This window comes from Rattus norvegicus, chromosome 20, assembly GCF_021556685.1.
Source record: "Rattus norvegicus strain SHRSP/BbbUtx chromosome 20, alternate assembly SHRSP_T2T, whole genome shotgun sequence".
Taxonomy (NCBI): domain Eukaryota; kingdom Metazoa; phylum Chordata; class Mammalia; order Rodentia; family Muridae; genus Rattus; species Rattus norvegicus.
In genome coordinates this window covers 8,342,853-8,363,677 of record NC_141553.1, presented here as the reverse complement: position 1 = coordinate 8,363,677, position 20,825 = coordinate 8,342,853, and the positions used below count along the sequence as shown (strand labels likewise).

Sequence of the window (20,825 nt, the reverse complement as noted above, 5' to 3'; positions counted from 1 at the left end):
CTTAAAAAACAAAAACAAAAGTATCAAAGGTATTTTACTAATCAAAAGGAATCTGTTACACTTGTTGCTATGCCTCTTGCTACACTATACACTGTGGATGTTCAATAGTTAAATGGTTGCTAGGAAGCAGGAGGGCCTGAATCCAGCCCTACATGGTGCAAAGAGAGAACAGGCTCCCATCAATTTGTCCTCCGACTTTCTGCCCCCAACAGATATGCACACGCGCATGCGTGCGTTAAAAGATGAAGGACATCTAGACAAATGGTTTGTTGGTTCACAATGCTTGCCACTCTTTCAGAGGACCAGAGTTTGAGTCTCAGTGCCAGCACCCACCTCAGCAACCTCACAACTGCCTGCATCTCCAGTTCATTCCTGTGGGCGCTACAAGCATGTGTGCATATATACACACAGAGACACACATGCACACAGATGTTGTGGTTTGCCCTGGAGTTATCTGTATTTTGATGCTAATTTCACTGCCCCAAAGGACAGCTGCCTAGTCACATACTCAGGAATCAGGTGACTTTACCAGAACCATCTCCCAACTGAATTTGTAAAGTACAGGTGAGGGGCAGGTACAGGATAGAAGGAGGCCTGTCATTGGAGGAGAAGGAAGGATGGGCGGGAGAGAAGTTTGAAGGAGGAGGAGGAGACTGGAACGGAAAGGAGGAGACAGGAGTCAATGTTCTTCAGGGGTGGATGGTACTGCGCTTTGCATGTTTAAGTGAGCAATTATATCTTATCAGTTGGATCTAAGATTATTGTGTTGGGTGTTCTTTTATTCGGGGGTTTGAGTGTAGGAAAGTGTGCGGCGGCTGGAGACACTGGGCTGCCGCGGTGAAGTTGGGATGTGTTTCCACCAAGATGTCTAGCAGATATCTTGGGGCACCGAGGTGCAGACCTAGCGAGGTAAAAGACAACAATACTTTTTTTATTTTTTATATTTTTACAACAACACACAGATAAAATTAATTTTTGTCTGGACACAGGGTTTCATCATGCCGCCTTGGCTGGCCTGGAACTAACTCACTATGTAGACCAGGTTAGCCTCAAACTCAAGGAGATCCCCCCTGCCTCTGCCTCCTTAGTGCTGGGATAAAAGGTGTGTGCCATTACACTGTGCCAAAAGCCAAAAAAAAAAAAAAATTTTTTTTTAAACACAAATCTGAGACAGGTGTGACAGTTGTCTTTGGTTGATTCAAGGCCAAGGGTACAGGCGGTAAAAGGATTTACTAGATTCTAGGACAGTGACAGAGAATGTATTGAAGTAGGCTATAAAAGGCCCAACAGGCATGTCCCCAGAGAGGGGTTCGCCCTGCTGGGAAGAGAAGTAAGCTTTTCTGTATGGTCGGCCTGGGTGGGGTGTTTACCTGCGTGACTCTGCCCACGTTTCACTGCTTTGCCAAGGTATAAACTTTTACAACGTGTCTGGCTGCATGGGCATGATGTCATGAGTCACTATGGTTAAGACTGTAAACCTGGGCCTGTTTCTTAAGGTAGGAAATTCCTCCACACAAGTCTTCCAGCGACTCTTGATTTTGTTTGTTTTTTTCAGACAGGGTTTCTCTACGTAGCCCCCGGCTGTCCTGGAACTCACTCTGTGGACCAGGCTGGCCTCGAACTCAGACATCCGCCCGCCTCTGGGTATTGGGATTAAAGGCATGTGCTACCACTACTCAGGATCCTAGTGCCTCTTAAAGGTCCCAACCACCCTCCATACCATCACAATGATAAATTTAGCCTGAGTTTTAGAAGGGGCAAGCATGCAGACACAATACGGTCAGGGTTTCTATGACGAAACACCATGACCAAAGCAAGCTGGGGAGGAAAGGGTTTTGTCAGCTTACACTTCCACATTGCTGTTCATTACCCAAGGAAGTCAGGAGAGGAACTCAAGCAGGGCAGAAACCTAGACCCTGGAGCTGATGCAGAGGCCATGGAGGGTGCTGCTTGCTGCCTTGCTCCTCATGGCTTGCTCAGCCTGCTTCGTTTTTTTTTTTTTTTTTTGGTTCTTTTTTTTGGAGCTGGGGACCGAACCCAGGGCCTTGCGCTTCCTAGGTAAGCGCTCTACCACTGAGCTAAATCCCCAGCCCCTAGCCTGCTTTGTTATAGAACCCAGGACCACCAGCCCAGGGGATGACACCACCCACAATGGGCTGGGCCCTCCCCCATCGATAACTAATTAAGAAAATGCCCTACAGCTCAATCTTTTTTTTTTTTAAAGATTTATTTATTTGTTATATATAAGTACACTGTAGCTGTCTTCAGGCACACCAGAAGAGGGCATCAGATCTCATTACAGATGGTTGTGAACCACCATGTGGTTGCTGGGAATTGAACTCAGGACCTCTGGAAGAGCAGTCAGTGCTCTTAACCACTGAGCCATCTCTCCAGCGCCCTACAGCGCAATCTTACAGAAGGCATTTTCTCAACTGAGGCCCTTTCCTCTCCAGTGACTCTAGCCTGTGTTGAATTCACATAAAACCAGCCACCACACGTGTGTGTACATACAAGCCATAGAATCGACTGGAAATTTGGGGGTGGGAGTGGGGCAGCACCAAGGATTAAACCTAGTGCCCCATACACACTAGGCAAGCCTTATCTCACTGGGTGGGTTCGCAGTAAAAATTTCATCTTCGTGATGTTGACTTCTGAGCCAGAAGAATGGGATTCTCTCTGGAAGTTTTCAATTACATCAGGTCTTTTGTGCCTTTATATCAGAGTGTCTGTGTGTGTATGTGTGTGCGTGTGCGTGCGCGCGCGTGCATGTCTAGTCTACGTGAGTTTGTGTGCATGTATGCACGTGTGCATGTGTGTGCACATGCATGTGTATATGTGTACACATGTGTGCGTGTGTTGTGTGCTTGTGTGTGCATGTGTGCATGTGTGCATGAGTGCACGTGCATGTGTAGTCTGCATGAGTTTGTGCATGTGTGTATGTGTACACGTCTGTGCATGTGTATGGTGTGTGAGTTCGTGTGTGTGTGCCTGTCCATTTGTGTGCATGTGTATGGTGTGTGTGTGTGTGTGTGTGTGTGTGTGTGTGTGTGTTGTGTATATCAGAAACTGAATGAAGACTGAGGAGTCCCCCATTGAGATTGGTTAATTCTCTGGGCTACCATGAGCCAAACCTAGGGAAAACTCACACACTGTATGCATGTCCCCTGACCCAACCAGGGAGATGACCCGGAGCTCTTCAGATGCTGCCAATCCTATCAGGGGTAGTTGAAAGATCCCCTCAGTCCATCTGATTTCATCTTTGCTAGTTACTGACTTTGCCTGTCTGCTAGCCATCAGTAACTTGGCTAGGGTCACAGCCCACTGAGTTTGCAGGTGTCTGTTAGCCGTCCCTGTCCTCACTTTTTATCTACAGGATACATCAGTAGCTTTTTACCATGGCAGAAAGTTAACTCCATCTCGGTCTTTCTTGCTCATCTCATAGCTCCTTGTCTAAGGAGTTGCTTATATTAGAAGCCATACTTAGACCTAGGAAGCACAAGGCCCTGGGTTCGGTCCCCAGCTCTGAAAAAAAGAACCAAAAAAAAAAAAAAAAAAAAGAAGAAGCCATACTTAGTTAAGAACCCAACTGTTGCCGGGTGGCGGTGGGCACACGCCTTTAATCCCAGAACTTGGGAGGCAGGGGTAGGTAGATCTCTGAAGAGTTAAAGGCTAGCCTGGTCTACAGAGCCAGTTTGAGGACATCCAAGGCTACACAGAGAAACCCTGTCTGGAAAAACAAACAAACAAACAAAACAAAACAAAAAACAAACAAAAAAAAACAAAACCCAAAAGATATTGTTAGCTCTTTAAGAGCATATGCTATGCAGTGCCCAAAGAGACCAGAAGGGGGCGTTGGGCAGTTATGAACCATCCAATGGGAAGATTGAATTCAAAACAAGTCCTTGGTAAGAGCAGCAGGCACTCTTAAATGATTAGCAATCTCTACAGGCCCTCCCTCCCTCTTCCCCCCTCCTTCCTTTCTTCCCTCCCTCCCTCTTCCCCCACTTCCTTTCCTTCCTCCCTCCCCCTCTTTTCTTTCCTTTCTCCCTCCTCCCTCCCTCCTCCCTCTCTTCCTCCTCCCTCCCTCTCTCCCTCCCTCCTCCCTCTCTTCCTCCCTCCCTCCCTCTCTCCCTCTCTCTCTCCTCTCTCTTCCTCCTCCCTCCCTCTCTCCCTCCCTCCTCCCTCTCTCCCTCCCTCCTCCCTCTCTCCCTCCCTCCTCCCTCTCTCCCTCCCTCCCTCCCTCTCTCCCTCTTGTTGTTTGTCTTTGATTGGCATGCAGTCATTGCTCAGAATCATGGGCTCACTGGAGACATCTCATTCCAGTGTATCATCTCCTCTCGGGGAGATGGCTCAGTGGTGCAGAACACTTGCCACGCAATCATGAGGATCAGAGTTTGTATCGCAGCTAACGTGACAAGCCAGGCGTCCCCTCAAACACAAACAGCCCTAGCCTCTCTGGGGCTGTTGGAGACAGGAGCATCCCTGGGGCTTTCTGCCCTCCGAAAATGTGGATTCTGTCTCAAAGGAAAAGCTAGAGAGTAGCAGAGGGAGAAACTGGATGGCCCCTTCTGGCCTCCATGTGTAAGTGAACAGGTGCATGGCAAAAGACACAGGAGAGAGAGGGACAGACAGACAGACAGACAGACAGACAGACACAGAGTTGGGACAAATGAGGAAGAGGACTGAGGTGATGGCTCAGTGGTTAAGAACACAAACTGATCTTCCAGAGGACCAGAGTTCATAGCACCCACATGCAGACACACACATACACATAATTATAAATAAAAAACAACATAAGAAAGAACGACTTGGGGCTGGAAAGATGTCTCCCTGATTAAGAGCACTGGCTGTTCTTCCACAGGACCCAGGTTCGATTCCCAGCACCCAATGGCAGCTCAATCTCTCTGTAACTCCACTTAAAGGGTATCTGACACCCTCGCAGACATACATGCAGGCAAAACACATATAATGCACACAAAAATTTAAAAAAAAAATGGGGGCTGGAGAGATGGCTCAGCGGTTAACAGCACTGGCTGCTCTTCCAGAGGTCCTGAGTTCAATTCCCAGAAACCACAGGGTGGCCATCTATAAAGGGAGCCGATGCCCTCTCCTGGCATGCAGGTGTACATGCAGACAGAGCATTCAGGCCAATAGATGGTTGGCTGACTGGCTCTTCTAGAAGATCAGGGTACACTGCCCAGCACCAACATGGCACTCACAACTCCAGTTTCTGGGGATCTGACACCCTCCAACATGCAGTCAAAATCACTAAAGAACATAAAACAGACAAATTATGCATATAAAAAAGTTGTGACTAGAATAATTGTTCAGTGAAGTGAATACCAGGCTCCCTTCTAGGGACTAACAGGGTCTCCTGTATCCCAGACCAGCCTCCAACTTGCCTACAGAATGCCTACAGAACGACCTCCCCGAGTCTATCTGGTAGGTGCTGATTACCAGTGTGTGCTGCCACACCAGGTGCGTGCAGTGCTGGGGGCGGAGCCTACGCCCCCTAATCCTTCCCGAACAGTTCCACTGACTAGGGACCAACTCTTCAAACATATGAGCCTATGGGGGCCATTCTCATTGACACTGTCACCTATGGCCTTGCTGGCACGTCAGTGCAACAGGCTCTGTGGTTGCAAGAACGGACACCATTTCCAGTTAACTCTCTCTGCCTCCTGCTTGTGGATCCGCGGGTGAGCTCTGGCAGATGTGCGCCCTGACAGGGTGGTCCAGGACTCACCCTCTAATACCGTAAGCCCCAAAGAAACTCCCCCCAGTTATGTGACTTTGGTCACAGGGTCTGAGCCCAGCAGTAGAAAAGTTACAAGTCGGGGCTGGGGATTTAGCTCAGTGGTAGAGCGCTTACCTAGGAAGCGCAAGGCCCTGGGTTCGGTCCCTAGCTCCGAAAAAAAAAGAACCAAAAAAAAGAAAAGTTACAAGTCACATGATCGTGCGTGCCAGGAACCCAACTTGTCTCCTGGGCAAGCCACGTGTTCTACCGATGAGCCCCTGTTATGGGGGCGGGAGTGTTGTTTTGAGACAGGGTCTTCTGTAAGCCAGGCTGGGAATGACCTTGAACTCCCGATCTTCCTGTCTCCACAGAACCATTCATCACCCTACAGCGACCGCGGGGACTGAGACAGAGTTGGAAGCTACTCAACTCCCCCAGGCCAGTGGTATTTCTGTGTCTCAACAACGCGGTTCGAGCTCCTCAGGTTAGACCGTGGCTCAGGCCCTTGGGCCATGCCCTGTCCACGTGATTTGGGGTCTTGGTCTTGGCACTTGCTCTGCCTCTTCTCACGCTCATCCCAGCTTTTCTCCCTCAGGACCTACCCTGGTGAGTCCGTTCTAAAATGAACTCCAGGATGATAGCCACCATGGCGGGCATCTTCTCCGTCCTAAATACTATCCAGTTCTTCATCTTTGAGCTGAACCAGATGACGCACATCGGCTTCGAAGATAAGTACAGCATCTACCTGGACACAGAGTCCGAGGTGACGTCCTGGGTCGTGGTCTACAGGCATAATATCAGCACGGGGCTGTCCATCACCACCATCACGGTCAGCTGCTTCCTCCTCTTCTGCCTGGACAAGAACATGTTCATCGGGCTGCTGGTCTACACCATCTGGATCACTGTCTACGAGCTGCTCAGTTTCACCATGGTCCTGCTCATCCACGGCACCATCAAGGAGCAGTTCAAGGACCTGAGCCAACTGTACCTGCTCTTGCAAATCTCCCGCATGCTCTTGCACTTCGCCTCCCTGCCCTTCGTGGTGAAGCACGGCTACACGCTCTACAGGGACCCCAAGATCATGAGCATAGCCGGCCGCCGCAAGCGCTCCTCCATCAGCACCGTGGACTCGTGGCCACCTGTCGGGCTGGGTTCGTTGTACCGCAAAACAAACTGAACCAGGATTGGGATGGCACCCACCGGGGGGTCTGCTCAAACGCCTAGTTTTTTCAGGAGGGGTTGAGTTATGTGCAGTGTAGCCTGTTATAGGATTGGTTACCTAATAATATATGTTACCTTTGCGTTGACTATTTTGCTGGTGCCTATTTTTTAACTCTTTTTTTTTTTTTTTTTAAAAGATGTATTTATTCATTTAGGACACTGTAGCTGTCTCACACCAGAAGAGGGCATCGGATTCCATTACAGACGGTCGTGAGCCACCAAGTGGTTGCTGGGATTTGAACTCAGGACCTCTAGAAGAGCAGTCACTGCTCTTAACCACTGAACCCTCTCTCCAGCCCTATCTTCCTTGTTTTTTTTATTTACGTATATGCAGCTGTGTCTGCATTGGGGTATACATCTGCAAGAACAGGTCCCTTCCTCCCACCCCCAGGAAGCCAGAGACCTCAAATCCCCTGGAGTTGGAGCTAAGACAGTTGTGAACTGCCCAACATGGGTGCTGGGAACCAACACTGGGTCTCTGGGTCTCCGGAAGAGCAGTTTCCTCTCTTAACCGCTAGCCCGCCCTCTCCCCTCTACTGTCCCTTCAGTTTGAACGTTATGCGTTATGTGGATGTGCACATTCGTGCACTCGAGTGCAGACCCACGGGGGCCGTGTGTGTGGAGGTTGGTCCTCCACTCCCACCTGTTTGAGGCGGGCTCTTTGTGGCAGCTGCATCACCGGGTGAGCTGGCCTATGGCTTCCAGGATTCTCCCGTCTCTGCCCCGCCACCTCCGTCTTGCTGGAAGATAGCTGGGATTACAGCTGCTATTACAGATGCAAGCCACGAGCTACAGGCCTGGCTTCCACATGGGTCCTGTGGACCCAAACTCGGGTCTTCGAGCTTTTGAGGCAAGCCCTTCACCTACTGCGCCATTTCTCAGGCCTTGTCTTTGCCTTTTATCCCAGGTTGGCCCCCACTCTTCCTTTTTTTTTTTTTTTTTTTTTCGGAGCTGGGGACCGAACCCAGGGCCTTGCGCTTGCTAGGCAAGCGCTCTACCACTGAGCCAAATCCTCAACCCTTAGCCCCCACTCTTCATTAGCTGAGAATGACCCAGGATTTCTGATCCTCCTGCCTCTGCCACTGGAGTGCTGGGAATAGAGAAATTCACAACAAACATCAAATCCAGTTATGAGGTGCAGGGAATCAAATGTAGGGTTTTTTCCTTTATTTCGTTTCTTCCCCACCCCTCTCTTTTGGTTCTTGGAGACAGGGTTTGAGTTTCTCTGTGTAGCCCTGGCTGTCTCTGTAGACCAGGCTGGCCTCAAACTCACGGAGATCCGCCTGCCTCTGCCTCCCAAGTGCTAGGATTCAAGGCTCAGACTTAAGGTTTGATTCATGCTGAAAAGCAATCAACTTAGTATACCTCTAGCCCAAAGGGCTATTTATAAACAAACAAATAAACAAATATTGGTTGAACTGGGATCTCACTGTGGAGTACCAGCTAGCCTGAAACTCACTATGTAGATCAGACTGGCTCCGGAACTTACAAAGATCCACCTACTTCTGCCTCCTGAGAGCCGGGACTGAAGGTGTGTGCCACCTCACCCTGCTTGAAAGAACCATTTTTTGTTTTGTTTTTTTGTTTTGTTTGTTTGCTTCCTAGGCAAGCGCTCTACCACTGAGCTAAATCCCCAACCCCCATTTTTGTTTTTTTAATCATGTGTCCATGTGTGCATGCAAGTGTGGGTTTGTGCACAGCAGTCCAGGTTCCCAGGAGTCCAGGAAGGCCAGAAGAAGCTGTCGGAATTCCTGGAGCTGAGTCCAAGGTGGTTGTGAACCACCAGAGTTGGGTGCAGGGAACCAAACTCAAATTTTCTGCAAGAACAGCGGGTGCTCTTGGCCACTGAGCCGTCTCTCCAGGCACCAGAGGAAACAGACATGACCGGGTCACATAATGAAAGCAGGACTTCGGTCACTGGTTGAGCCCCTGAAGAAGGGGCAGTATGTCCTTTCCAGTACCTTCCATACACTTATTTATTTAATCTATGTAAGCACTCTGTTGCTGTCTTCAGACACACCAGAAGAGGGCATCGGATCCCATTACAGATGGTTGTGAGCCACCATGTGGTTGCTGGGATTTGAACTCAGGACCTGTGGAAGAGCAGTCAGTCAGTGCTCTAACCACTGAGCCATCTCTCCACCCTTCCACACTTAACTCCTAGCATGCAATGCAGCAGCCTCAATGCAGAGTGGGAGAGTAGGATTCCGTTCCTAAATTATGCCCTTATATCCTACCTAACATCTTTAAAACCTTGTCTCAAAAAAACTACCTAAATTCTGCTGACACACAGGCAAGGTGGTGGTGTAGGACTGGAAACAGCTTTTGGTGATTGGAGGTAGGGGTATCAGGAGTTCAAGCTCATCCGCATCTGTCGTTCATGTTTCGGTCTAGCCTGGGCTGCTTGAGGCCATATGCTGTGTGGGGGAAAAAAAGTTTGAAGCCAGGTACGGTAGGGTTCACTTTCTGTCTCAGCACTTGGGAGGCTGAGGAAGACCAATGTCCGTGCTACCTTGTCTACAGGAAGGATTTTAGTCTACATATAAGACCCTGTCTCGAAAACTAAAATAAAACTTTTCGAGTGAAGGAGTCACGAGGCGAGGGTCGGGGTGGGGGCGGGAGCGTGGGGACCAGCCGCTCATGGCAGATGTCCGAGAGTACTCCTCTTTATCCACTCAAGATGGTCTCTCTTACATTGACTCGGGGTTTGCTATTTTCTGTCTAAGCTGCTAGCCTGAAAAATCCTCAGAAATCCTCCTACCCCAGTACCGGGATTCTAGGCGCACACCACTCTCTAGGCTGGGTTCTGAGATCACATGGGTTCACATGCTTGGACAGATCTTACCCACCGAGCCATTCTCCCGGAACCATATTCCTCCCGACCCTGAACATTCTGGCTACCTTGGACTCACAGAACCCAGAACAGCTAAACAGTCTACCAATTCTTTTTTTTCCAACAAGCTGCGAGCAATTCGTTTGGACCGGGGGCAGTTCTTCAAATGACCACTAGGTGGCAGTCTGTGACAAGTTTCCAGTTCGCACTGTTGCTCACCAAAACAAGAGTCTCCAAGCAGTATTGAAACCCACAACAGGATCTAATCCCTACTCTGGTGTCCTCAGCCCAGTCACAGCAGAAGCGAGGAGGCTGGGAACCAGAAATAAACTCAACTAAGAGATACGGGCCAGGCCTGGTGTAGCGGGTCACTCTACCAGAAGGGAAGAAGACAGCCCGGTCCTAAAGCTGTCTGCTGACATGTACACACACACACACACACACACACACACACACACACACACACACACACACACAGTAATTATAAGAATAAATACCTATTCTTAGCTCTTTAAAGAGACACTAGAAGGTACTTGGTGTAGGAAACTCAGAGATGCCCCTGCCTTCTGCCTTCTTTGTTTTGTTTTGTTTTGTTTTGTTTTGTTTTGTTTTGTTTTGTTTTTTCAAAGACAGGGTTTCCCTGTGTAGCCCTGGCTATCCTGGAACTCACTTTGTAAACCAAGCTGGCCTCGAACTCACAGACATTCACCTGCCTTGGCCTCCCTAGGTCTGGGACTGAAGGCATATGTTTCCCATTTTCTATTCTCCACTCTCTATGACCTTCTGGGGAAGCCCTCACACCTCCACTGAGGCTGCTTCTATTAGGGCGGCCCCTCCCTAGCCTCACCCCAGTGCAGCCTGTGTCGGGTGGCTACCCCTCTCTGGCCAACAGGTGTCTCTCTTGCCTAACAGACTCCAACCTCACAGGCTCCTGCTTCTACCCTTCTGGAAGGCCTTTCCTCCCTTGGCTCCAAACCCCAGGGCTCAATTGCACCCTCCCCTGTGCTTCCCTCTGCACTGATGAACCCCCTCCCGCACTACTCCGGTTTTGAGCTCTCTGAAATCCAGTCTGTTGATGTAACTGCTTCCACTGACAAGCTAGGCCCACCTGTCACGTAGCTCAACCAGAGCAGGTCAGTCCATATGCCCAGTGAGCAAACAGCCCAGCGAAGAGATAAGGCCTTGCTTACAAGGTGAGGGTCAGAGGAGAGAATCGATACCCACAAGTTGCCCTCTGACCTCCGCCCTCTCACGGTGGTGGATGGACAGCCCGCATCCGCACATGCGCGCACATGAATAAATGAGTGTAATTTTAAATTTTGACATAAAGCCTATTCAAGATGTTTATCGTTGGGGAGGGGTATAGTGGCACAGGCCTTTAATTCTAGGGTTCAAGCCAAAAAGGGAGCCCAGCCAGGGCTACCTAGAAAGCCAGTCCTGAAACAAACAAACACAATTGCTCATTCCAGGGGATCCGATGCTACTGCCTTCTGGCTTTTGAGGACCCCTGTACTCAGGGACACATACCCACATTTGGACATACACATAATTTAAAAATGAAATAAGTTGCTGGACAGCAACTTATTTTTCAGGTTTTTTCTTTTTTCTTTTTTGTTTGTTTTTTTGTTTTGTTTTGTTTTGTTTTGTTTTTCTTTTTTTCGGAGCTGGGGACCGAACCCAGGGCCTTGCGCTTCCTAGGTAAGCGCTCTACCACTGAGCTAAATCCCCAGCCCCTCTAACTTATTTTTAATTCACTTTTAATCTTAGCACTTGGGAGGCAGAAGCAGGCAGATCTCTGAGTTGGAGGCCAGCCTGGTCTACAGAGTGAGTTTCAGGACAGCCAGGGCTACACAGAGAAACCCTGTTTCTACAATCTATCATCAATCAATCAATCAATCAATCAGTCTTGACTAGATGTGGCGACACCTGCCTCTAATCCCAAGGCTCTGGAAGCAGATCCAGGGCCTCTTTGCAGTCAAAGCCTGACTGTACAACCCTGTCTTAAAAAAAATTATATACATACACACACACACACACATATATGTATATGTACATATACACATACACATACACACATACACATACACATATACATACACACACACACACACACACACACACACACACACACATATATATATATATACTCTTCCCAAGCCTGCCTTCCCTATATAATCCAGCCAGTTTTGGATACTTAGCTTTTTTTTTTTTTTTTTTTTTTTTAATTTATTTATTTAATGTATATGAGTACTCTGTTCAGACACACCAGAAGAGGGCATCGGATCTCATTACAGATGGTTGTGAGCCACCATGTGGTTGCTGGGAATTGAACTCAGGACCTCTGGAAGAGCAGTCAGTGCTCCTAACCACTGAGCCATCTCTCCAGCCCCTACTTAGCTTTTTTTGTCTACCCTTTGCTTCTCTGTCTCTCCCCTCTCCCCTCCTCCCAGGGCCAGGCTCAAGGTCTTGTTCACTCTGGACTCTCCCTGGTTATGTTCTCCCTCACATCTAATAAACCTCCTTCCTCCACCATACCTAAAAACACTCATGTCGGGCTGGAGAGATGGGTCAGCGGTTAAGAGCCCCGACTGCTCTTCCCAAGGTCCTGAGTTCAAGTCCCAGCAACCACACGGTGGCTCACAACCATCTGTAATGGGATCCGATGCCCTCTTCTGGTGTCTGAGGACAGCGACAGTGGACTTATATAGAATAAATGAATTTTAAAAAAAAAGGTGTATGCTACCATCACCTGGTACTTCTTTAAAAAAAAAAAAAGAACACTCATGTCTTCCTTATTTATTTATTTATCACTCACTAATGCCCCAGACAGCATCCCCCCAAGTAGCTGGATCCTACCAATAACCTGAGAGGACCTAGGAGGTACTTCCTCCCAGAGTCTGGCCAGAGACTGGACCTCAGGTGAGAGGGCCTGGGTTCTCACTGGAACTAGGTAGGACACTAACCACAAATGGTCTTAACCTCTGACCTCAGGGGGGGGTCATTCCCTCCCTCACCAAGAGCTGATGCCAGGAGTTCAGAGGTCCCTGGGCTAAGTGGAGTGCTGGCTGTCCTGTTCCTGCTAGTTCTGATGTGACATCACCTCCAACCCAAGGTCATAACAATGACAGACAGTTGCCTAATCTGTCTCTCTTTTTCTCTTTTTCAGGAACTTGAAGAGAGCTCAGGTAGACTGGCACCCTTGACCCCTGACTGCTGGATGTGACAGTGCCCTGTGGGTGACCTTTTGACTCCGGCTAGCCAAACCTCCACCCTTACTCCGTGCACGCGAAAGGCCCACACTTCCTACAAAGAGCAGTGAAGTTGGTTTACCATGTACAGACCACAAGCTACCTCGGTTTCCCTCCGATCGCCTTTCCCTACACCTCAAACCACCACCGCTGCTCTGTTTCATAAATCCTCCAAACGCTAGAAACAAATAAACAAATAAATCCTAGACGGCTGAACGGTGGTCCTGCCCACCTTTAATCCCAAGACTTGGGAGGCAGAGGCAGGTGGATCTCTGTGAGTTTGAGGCCAGCCTGGTCTTCAGAGTGAGTTCCAGGACAGCCAGGGCTACACAAGAGAAACCTGGTTCTTGGGGGAAACGAAGTTTTAGGCTACCCTGGGACACATGAGACACTGTCTCCAAACAAGAGGCCAGGCATGGTGCCTGTCAGATCCTTTTTTTTTTTTTTTTGGTTCTTTTTTTTTTTTTTCGGAGCTGGGGACCGAACCCAGGGCCTTGCGCTTCCTAGGTAAGTGCTCTACCACTGAGCTAAATCCCCAGTCCCCCTGTCAGATCCTTTAATCCTAGCTCGAGGATGAAGAGAGATCTCAGTGAATCCATTGCCTGGTCTACAGAGCGAGTTCCAGGCCAGCCGGTCAGGGCTGCACAGTAAGACCCTGTCTCAAAACCCAAAACAACGAAGCCCCTTTAAGTGTCTTGGCAGAGGCTTGTCTGTGGAGTGCTTAGGGTGCATTGGGAGAACCAGTCAGGACCTACATCCTCAATAGCCAGAGCCAGGCAGAGTGATGAGGAGGGTGGGGCCGGGGTAGAGGCAGGGGGCTGGTGAGGGATCCAGATCTAACACGGATGGACAGAATTCATTAAGAGGAAGGCTACAGGCTGGGAGAGAACCCAGAGATGCTGGGGTGGGTTGGGCTTATAGGAAACAGGAGGGCAGAAGGGCCTTGTGAGAGGTTGGCTACAGGCTGGGAGTGGAACCAGCTTATAAGAAACAGGAGTGCAGGGGTTGGGGATTTAGCTCAGTGGTAGAGCGCTTGCCTAGGAAGCGCAAGGCCCTGGGTTCGATCCCCAGCTCTGGGGAAAAAAGAAAAAAAAAAAAAGAAAAGAAAAGAAACAGGCGTGCAAAGGGAGCTTGTTTCATGGCCACAGGACACTTCGAAGCTGTTTTAGAACATGCTCTCTTAACCATGGAGCCCCATTCTGTCCGCAGCGATCAGCAAGGCAGCAAGTTTCCAAAGAGAGTTCGTGCGCAGGCTGGGAAGTGGCGTGGTGTGCAAGAGTGCTTGTTGCACAAGCATGACAACCCGTGTGCAAGCCCACAGTGCTCACTTAAAAAAGCCAGGTTAAAAAAATCACCCGTGGGGCTGGGGATTTAGCTCAGTGGTAGAGCGCTTACCTAGGAAGCGCAAGGCCCTGGGTTCGGTCCCCAGCTCCGGAAAAAAAAGAACCAAAAAACAAAAAAAAAAAAAAAAAATCACCCGTAAACCCCGTGTAGAAGGTAAAGGTAGAGCCTGGAGGATTGCTGGGACCTCCTTGATCAAAGACTAGCACGAGATTCAGAGAGACCCCGTCTCAAGGGAATGAGGTCATAGGTAACAGCAAGCCATCTGACTTCCTCCTCTGACCTTCAGGCACACATGCTCGAAACATACATGTATACTAGGGGCTTCCAGCTGTGAAAATAAGGGGTTCCAGCTTGAATCCCCCTCCTCCTCAGTCATAGTGTTTAATGACTGGGCAGTGGTGGCACACTCCTTTAATCCCAGCACTTGAGAGGCAGAGGCAAGCAAATCTCTTAGTTTGAGGCTAGCCTGGTCTACAGAGGGAGTTTCAGAGGACAGCCAGAGCTACACAGAGAAACCCTGTTGCAAAATAAACAAACAAACAAACAGCGAAACAAAATAAAACTTGAGATGGCTCAGTGGTTAAGAGCACTGGTTGCTCTTTGAGAGGACCTGGGTTCAATTCCTAGCCACCGGTGGCTCATAATCATCTATAATGAGATCTGATGCCCTCTACTGTGTATGCAACAAAACCCCCCAAAGAATAACATTTAAAGAAAGAGGGTTGTTTAAAGTGTGGGGGAAAGCCAGGCCAAGGGTGGTATACCCCCTTAATCCCAGCACTCAAGAGGCAGAGCGGTGGATCTCTGTGAGACTGGGCTAGCCTGGTCTACATGGACAGTCCCAGGACAGCCAGGGATATATAGACAGATACTCTCTCACAAAAAGAGAGGCAGGGTGGAGGGAGCGAGGGAGGAAGGAAGGTGAATAGAAAGGAGGTGACCAAGAGTCTGTGCCAAGCCTGCTGCCTGGCTATCTGACTTGGATAGCCAGGGACCCACGAGGTGAACCCCCAGGGTCCTGAATGTCAGGAAAGAGCTGACTCCCCCACATCCCCTCCGTGTCATGCTCAAACACACACCCTGCATCTTGAAGTGTCAATTTTTAAATCCTGGGGAGGCAGCGAATTATTTTCCAAGACAGGGTTTTCTTTGACTGGCCTGAAACTCACCCTGTAAACCAGGCTGGCCTTGAACTCACAGATCCGCCTGCCTCTGCCTCCCGGGCGCTGAGATTAAAGGTGTGCAGGATCACCGCCCAGCTATAAATTACTCTTGAAAGTCATTAGTAGCAATTCTATCCCTACATGGTCCAGAAATACGCGCGCGCGCACACACACACACACACACACACACACACACACACACACACACACACACCTATCCCACTTGCCCTCAGGCCTGGGCAGTTACCAGGGATCAAACTCAGGACCCTAGGCGTGCTAGCAAATGTTAAACTGTACCCCAGCCCTTGCAGATTTTCCCCAAAGCACATGGTCCTGGACTAAGTAGGAATAGTTACTTCCCTGTCCTCTGCCCAGGACACGGGAACACCATATTTATTTCCTGGATGTTTTCCCCGACACCTAGGACAACGCCTAGCCCATTGCAGGTGCTCCATAAATACTTGTGGAGTGAATACACACAGACCCTCTGCTGAACAGAAGTCACCTGTTCAGGACCGTTTCCCTAACCGACAGGAAGGACGGCGTTGTTTTGTTTGTGTCGGTTTGTTTTTTTTTTTTTAATTTGCTTTTTGTTTTGGTGACTCGGTCTTTCTTTTTCCGAGACAGGGTTTCTCTGTGTAACTTTGGCTGTCCAGGAATCCCCCTGCCTCTGCCTCCTGAGTGCTCGGCCGGATTAAAGGTGTGAGCTGCCTGAAATGTAGCCCAGGCTGGCCTTGAACTTCCTCTGTAGCCCATGCTGGCCTCAAACTCAAGATCCTCCTGAGTGGGCTGGAGAGATGGCTCAGTGGTTAGAGCACTGACTGCTCTTCCAAAAGTCCTGAGTTCAAGTCCCAGCAACCACATGGTGGCTCACAACCATCTGTAATGGGATCTGATGTCCTCTTCTGGTGTGTCTGAAGACAGCTACAGTGTACTCACATGCACAAAATAAATAAATCTTAAAAAAGCATGCATCAAAAAAAAAATCCTCCTGAGTATTAAGAAGAAAGGTCTGTGCCAGCATACCCAGCAAGAAGCTAACTTCCTCTTCTGTATCCCCATCCCCCAACACCCCCCTGCCCCTCTTTTATTGAGTTGGAATCTCAGACAGTCAGGACTGGCCTTAAACTCTTGACTGCGGCTGAGGGTGATCTTTAACTTGTGATTAGACACCTGCCCCACCCACAGTGCCTGATTTATGAGGTGATGGGGGCAAAACTTGGGTTTTACCCAAGTCAAGTGGGCACCCCTTTCTTCCCTCATCCCCTTCTGAAATCCTTGAGGAAGACTGACTATGGTTGCTGCTAGTGGAAGACTGGTCACAAAAAAATCACATCTCAGCCTTCTTAGTCTCCTACTGACTTCCGGGTCCTCCCCTTGCTCCAGTTCGACTGAGACTAGAGAGAGACACCACCTTACCTCCAGCTCTTTTTTGTTTTTCAGTAAACTGTCGCTGTCCTCAGACACCAGAAGAGGGCATCAGATCCCATTACAGATGGTTGTGAGCCACCAGGTGGGTGCTGGGATTTGAACTCAGGACCTCTGGAAGAGCAGTCAGTGCTCTTAACCACTGAGCCATCTCTCCAGCCCCTTTTCTTCCTTTTTTACTAAAACAAGATCGAGGACAGCCCAGGCTGTTCTTGAACTCCCTAGTAGGCAAATAAGGCCTGGAATGTCTGATCTCCTCACCTCTTCCTCCTAAGTGTGGGGATTACACACGGCCCCACGGTGCCTGGTCTATGCAGAATGCTCCCATTTTTAACCCAGGCCTTGGGGCAGGCTAAGCAAGCACTCACCCAGCTCGGCCACACCCCCCAGGCAGCCTTGCTTTTCTTCACAGTTGAGTACTAGGTGGTAGACCTTAGACAGGAGCTGGGACATGTCCTGGGGAATAAGTCACAGTTCACATTTCCTCGAGCTTCCGGCCCATTGAGGAGCCAGGCCACTTGGTCTTCTTGGATCTAGTATGACAAGTGCTGGAGGAAGTTCTAAGGGGCTCAGGGGTGGTACCGGACCATTAAAGGGTGGAGAGTAAGTCAGTCTTCCTAGGGATCAGTGTCTCTACGTTCCAGAAGAGTGTGTAAGCTAAGCCCTTGGCAGAGAGGCTTGGAATTCCACCTCCTTGGAAGGCTGAGGCAGGAAAGTTACGGTGCATGGTTGGCTTTAGGGGGAAAAAAAAAAGCTCGGGGCTGGAGAGATGGCTCAGCGGTTAGAGCACTGACTGCTCTTCCAGAGGTCCTGAGTTCAGTTCCCAGCAACCACATGGTGGCTCACAACCATCTGTAATGGAGTCTGGTGCTCTCTTCTGGTGTGTCTGAAGACATCAATGGAGTACTCATACATAAATAAATCAATCTTTAAAAGAAAAGAAAAAAAAAGAAAGAAAAGAAAAGGGCTCCTACTTTCCCTGGGATGGAGGGATAGCTCAGCAGTAAAGAGCACTTATATAGAGGATCCAGGTTCCGTTCCCAGCACCCAATACCTTCTTCTGACCTCCTCAGGCCCCTGCCATGCATAATTTACAGATGGGGGAGGGGCAGGGGAGGGAGTTGTCTCAAACTTTAAAAGGTTAAGAAAAAAAAAAAAAAGACGGTGTAGCTCAGTGGTAGCACTTGCCCTGCATCAATCACCAACGTTAAAAAAAAAAAAACAAAAACAAAGACAAGGGGTCTCAGGCACTTGAATCCCGCTTCCGCCATCTTTCCAGCTTCAGTGGGGCAGGCGCGGAGACTTCTAGAAGGATCACCGCGATGGCAGCGCAGGGAAGAGCGGCAGGTCCAATTCAAGCTCATCCTGGTGGGCCATGGTGGCACCGGGAAGACGACGTTCGTAAAGTGCCACTTGACAAGTGACTTTGAGAAGAAGTATGTAGCCACCTTGGACGTGGAGGTGCACGCGCTTGCCTTCCATACGCACAGAGGACCCATCAAGTTCAGTGTGGGACACAGGCAGCCAGGAGGAGTTCGAGGCCTGCGCGATGGCTACTACGTCCAAGCCCAGTGTGCCATTATAATGTTTGACGTCTAGAGTTACTCACAAGAATTGAGCGAACTGGGGTAGAGATGCGTGTGTGGAAACATCCCCATTGTGTTGTGTGGCAACAAAGTGGATATTAAAGACAGGAAAGTGAAGGCAAAATCTATTGCCTTCCACCGAAAAAAGAATCTTCAGTGCTATGACATTTCTGGCAAAGGTACCTACATCTTTGAAAAGCCTTTCCTCTGGCTTGCCGGAAAGCTCATTGGAGGTCCTGACTTGGAATTCCTTGCCATGCCTGCTCTGGCCCCCCATGAGGTTGTCACAGACCCAGCTTTGGCAGCACAGTACGAGCATGATTTAATGATTTAGAGGGTATTCAGACGACTACTCTCCCGGATGAGGATGATGGGCTTCGGAGTGAAGGTGGCAGTTAAACATACCTTCATTTTTTATTTTTTTACTTTTGGACTTGCGTATTTAGCTGTTTGGGACAGAGTTGTTTCCTTCCTGAATTTCAAAGCTAAGACTGCTGCAGTCCCATCCCAGTATTCAGTGGTGAAATTTTTTTTTTTTTTTGGTTTTTTTTTTTTTTTTTTCGGAGCTGGGGACCGAACCCAGGGCCTTGCGCTTCCTAGGCAAGTGCTCTACCACTGAGCTAAATCCCCAACCCCGAAATCTTTTTTGTTACTGTCTTTCCCACTCTTTTCGTTTAGAATCAGAATAAAGTTGTACTTCAAATAATCTAAGGGGGAAAAAAAGAGGTTAATGGGGTGGGAGTGGGGGTGTGAAGGGAGGGAAGGTGGGAAACTATCGAGGTGAAGTTGCAGGGGGCAGGGGCGGGGTGAGGGGGTCAGTGAGCATGTCTAGAGGAAGCTAGTGGTCAAACTTCCCCAGAAAGAAGGCAGTCTACTGTTTTTCCCACAGCCTCGGTTCTTAGGTGTCCACCCTCTGAGTAGCCTTTAAAGCCTCACTCCCATCCAGTGACAGCCACTTGTGATGTCTTTTCTGGTGTGTCCCACAGAGGCGAGCCACGCCCTCTCAGCATTTATTTGCCCTGGGCATTAAGGATCCCAGCTCTCTGGCTCTGGAGTTCCAGGCCTAGTGAGCCCCCCCCCCCCCCGCCCCGTGTGAGAATTAAGAGCAGAACTCAGATCCCCTGGAAGAAGAACAGGAAAAGTGCTTTTAACCACTGAGCACATCTCTGCAGACCCCCCCCCCAAAAAAAAGGAATTTTAAAGAAAATAAAGGCTCTCTTTCAGATACACTGAAAGTAACGATAAAACAGAGCTCAGCGACAGTCATCAGAGCACCGTACAGCTGTTTTTGAAGGTCTCTCAGCTCCTGGGCATCCTTGGCGGTTGAGCCTCCGGTCACCTGCTACCCAGACCTCAGTCCAGAGCCTTCCCATTCAGCCTCTCCGTTTTCTGGTCTGATCCGCAGTATTAACGTTAATATTTGTTACCCTTCTTCAATACACAGCCTGGGTCTCCTCCTCGACAAAACTACATCGCCAAGCCCCACCCACACCTTTTTCTTTTTTTAATTAATTTATTTATCGCCCCCCCCCCCAGCTCGGGACCGAACCCAGGGCCTTGCGCTCGCTAGGCAAGCGCTCTACCGCTGAGCTAAATCCCCAACCCCCACCCATACCTTCTTATTCACTCATCAAAAATGTCTCTGCTCCTCGAGGAAGCACACACCTGTGAGCCTAGCGCTTGACAGCGCTGCAGCAGGAGAATCGCTACAAGTTTAAGGCTAGCCAGGAGTTACATAGTGAGTTTCAGCTCAGATTTGGCTACAGTGAAACTCTGTCTCAAACCAAACAAATGTATATTTAACCTTGCCCCATACCAGGCAGCATGCTCAGTCCTCAGACAAAAGTAAAGAAACAGGTAGTAGTTTTGACCCCAAATCAACCTCCAGCCACTAACACAAAATCAAGGGGGCTAGCCAGCTGGATGCTCGACAGTTAAGAGCACTTGTTACTCTTGAGAGGACGGAGATTCATTCCCCAGTGCCCACATGGCAGCTCACAACCATCCTTAACTCTCTTTTCTGACATGCTGTACATACGTATGCACAGGCAAAACAGCCCGACACCCAAAATAAATATAAAGAAAGGGAAAACCAGAAGGCATTGGAGAGGTGGGTCAACAGTTTGCTGCTCTTCCAGAGGACCCAAGTTCAATTCCCAGGACCCACAGGAGCTGGTAAACAATCTCCTTTAATTCCAGCTCTGATCTGATGCCCTCTCCTGGTCTTTGTGGTCACGGCTCTCAATCTCAACCACACACACACAC

At 49.2% G+C, this 20,825-nt stretch overlaps 1 protein-coding gene and 1 pseudogene across 1 annotated transcript in view; both read left to right on the top strand.

The window, feature by feature from the left end:
• Tmem217b (transmembrane protein 217B) overlaps nucleotides 1-7,044 on the top strand; it is a 33,870-nt gene extending 26,826 nt beyond the window's left edge. Inside the window, 2 exon segments of the mRNA NM_001447249.1 lie at nucleotides 6,109-6,221; nucleotides 6,333-7,044. Coding sequence (NP_001434178.1) covers nucleotides 6,360-6,914 — 555 coding nt within the window. The 5' untranslated portion in view covers nucleotides 6,109-6,221; nucleotides 6,333-6,359 and the 3' untranslated portion in view covers nucleotides 6,915-7,044.
• A 7,181-nt stretch (nucleotides 7,045-14,225) lies between these two features.
• Nucleotides 14,226-18,959, top strand: LOC147998559 (GTP-binding nuclear protein Ran pseudogene; annotated as a pseudogene).
• The last annotated feature ends 1,866 nt before the right edge of the window (nucleotides 18,960-20,825 follow it).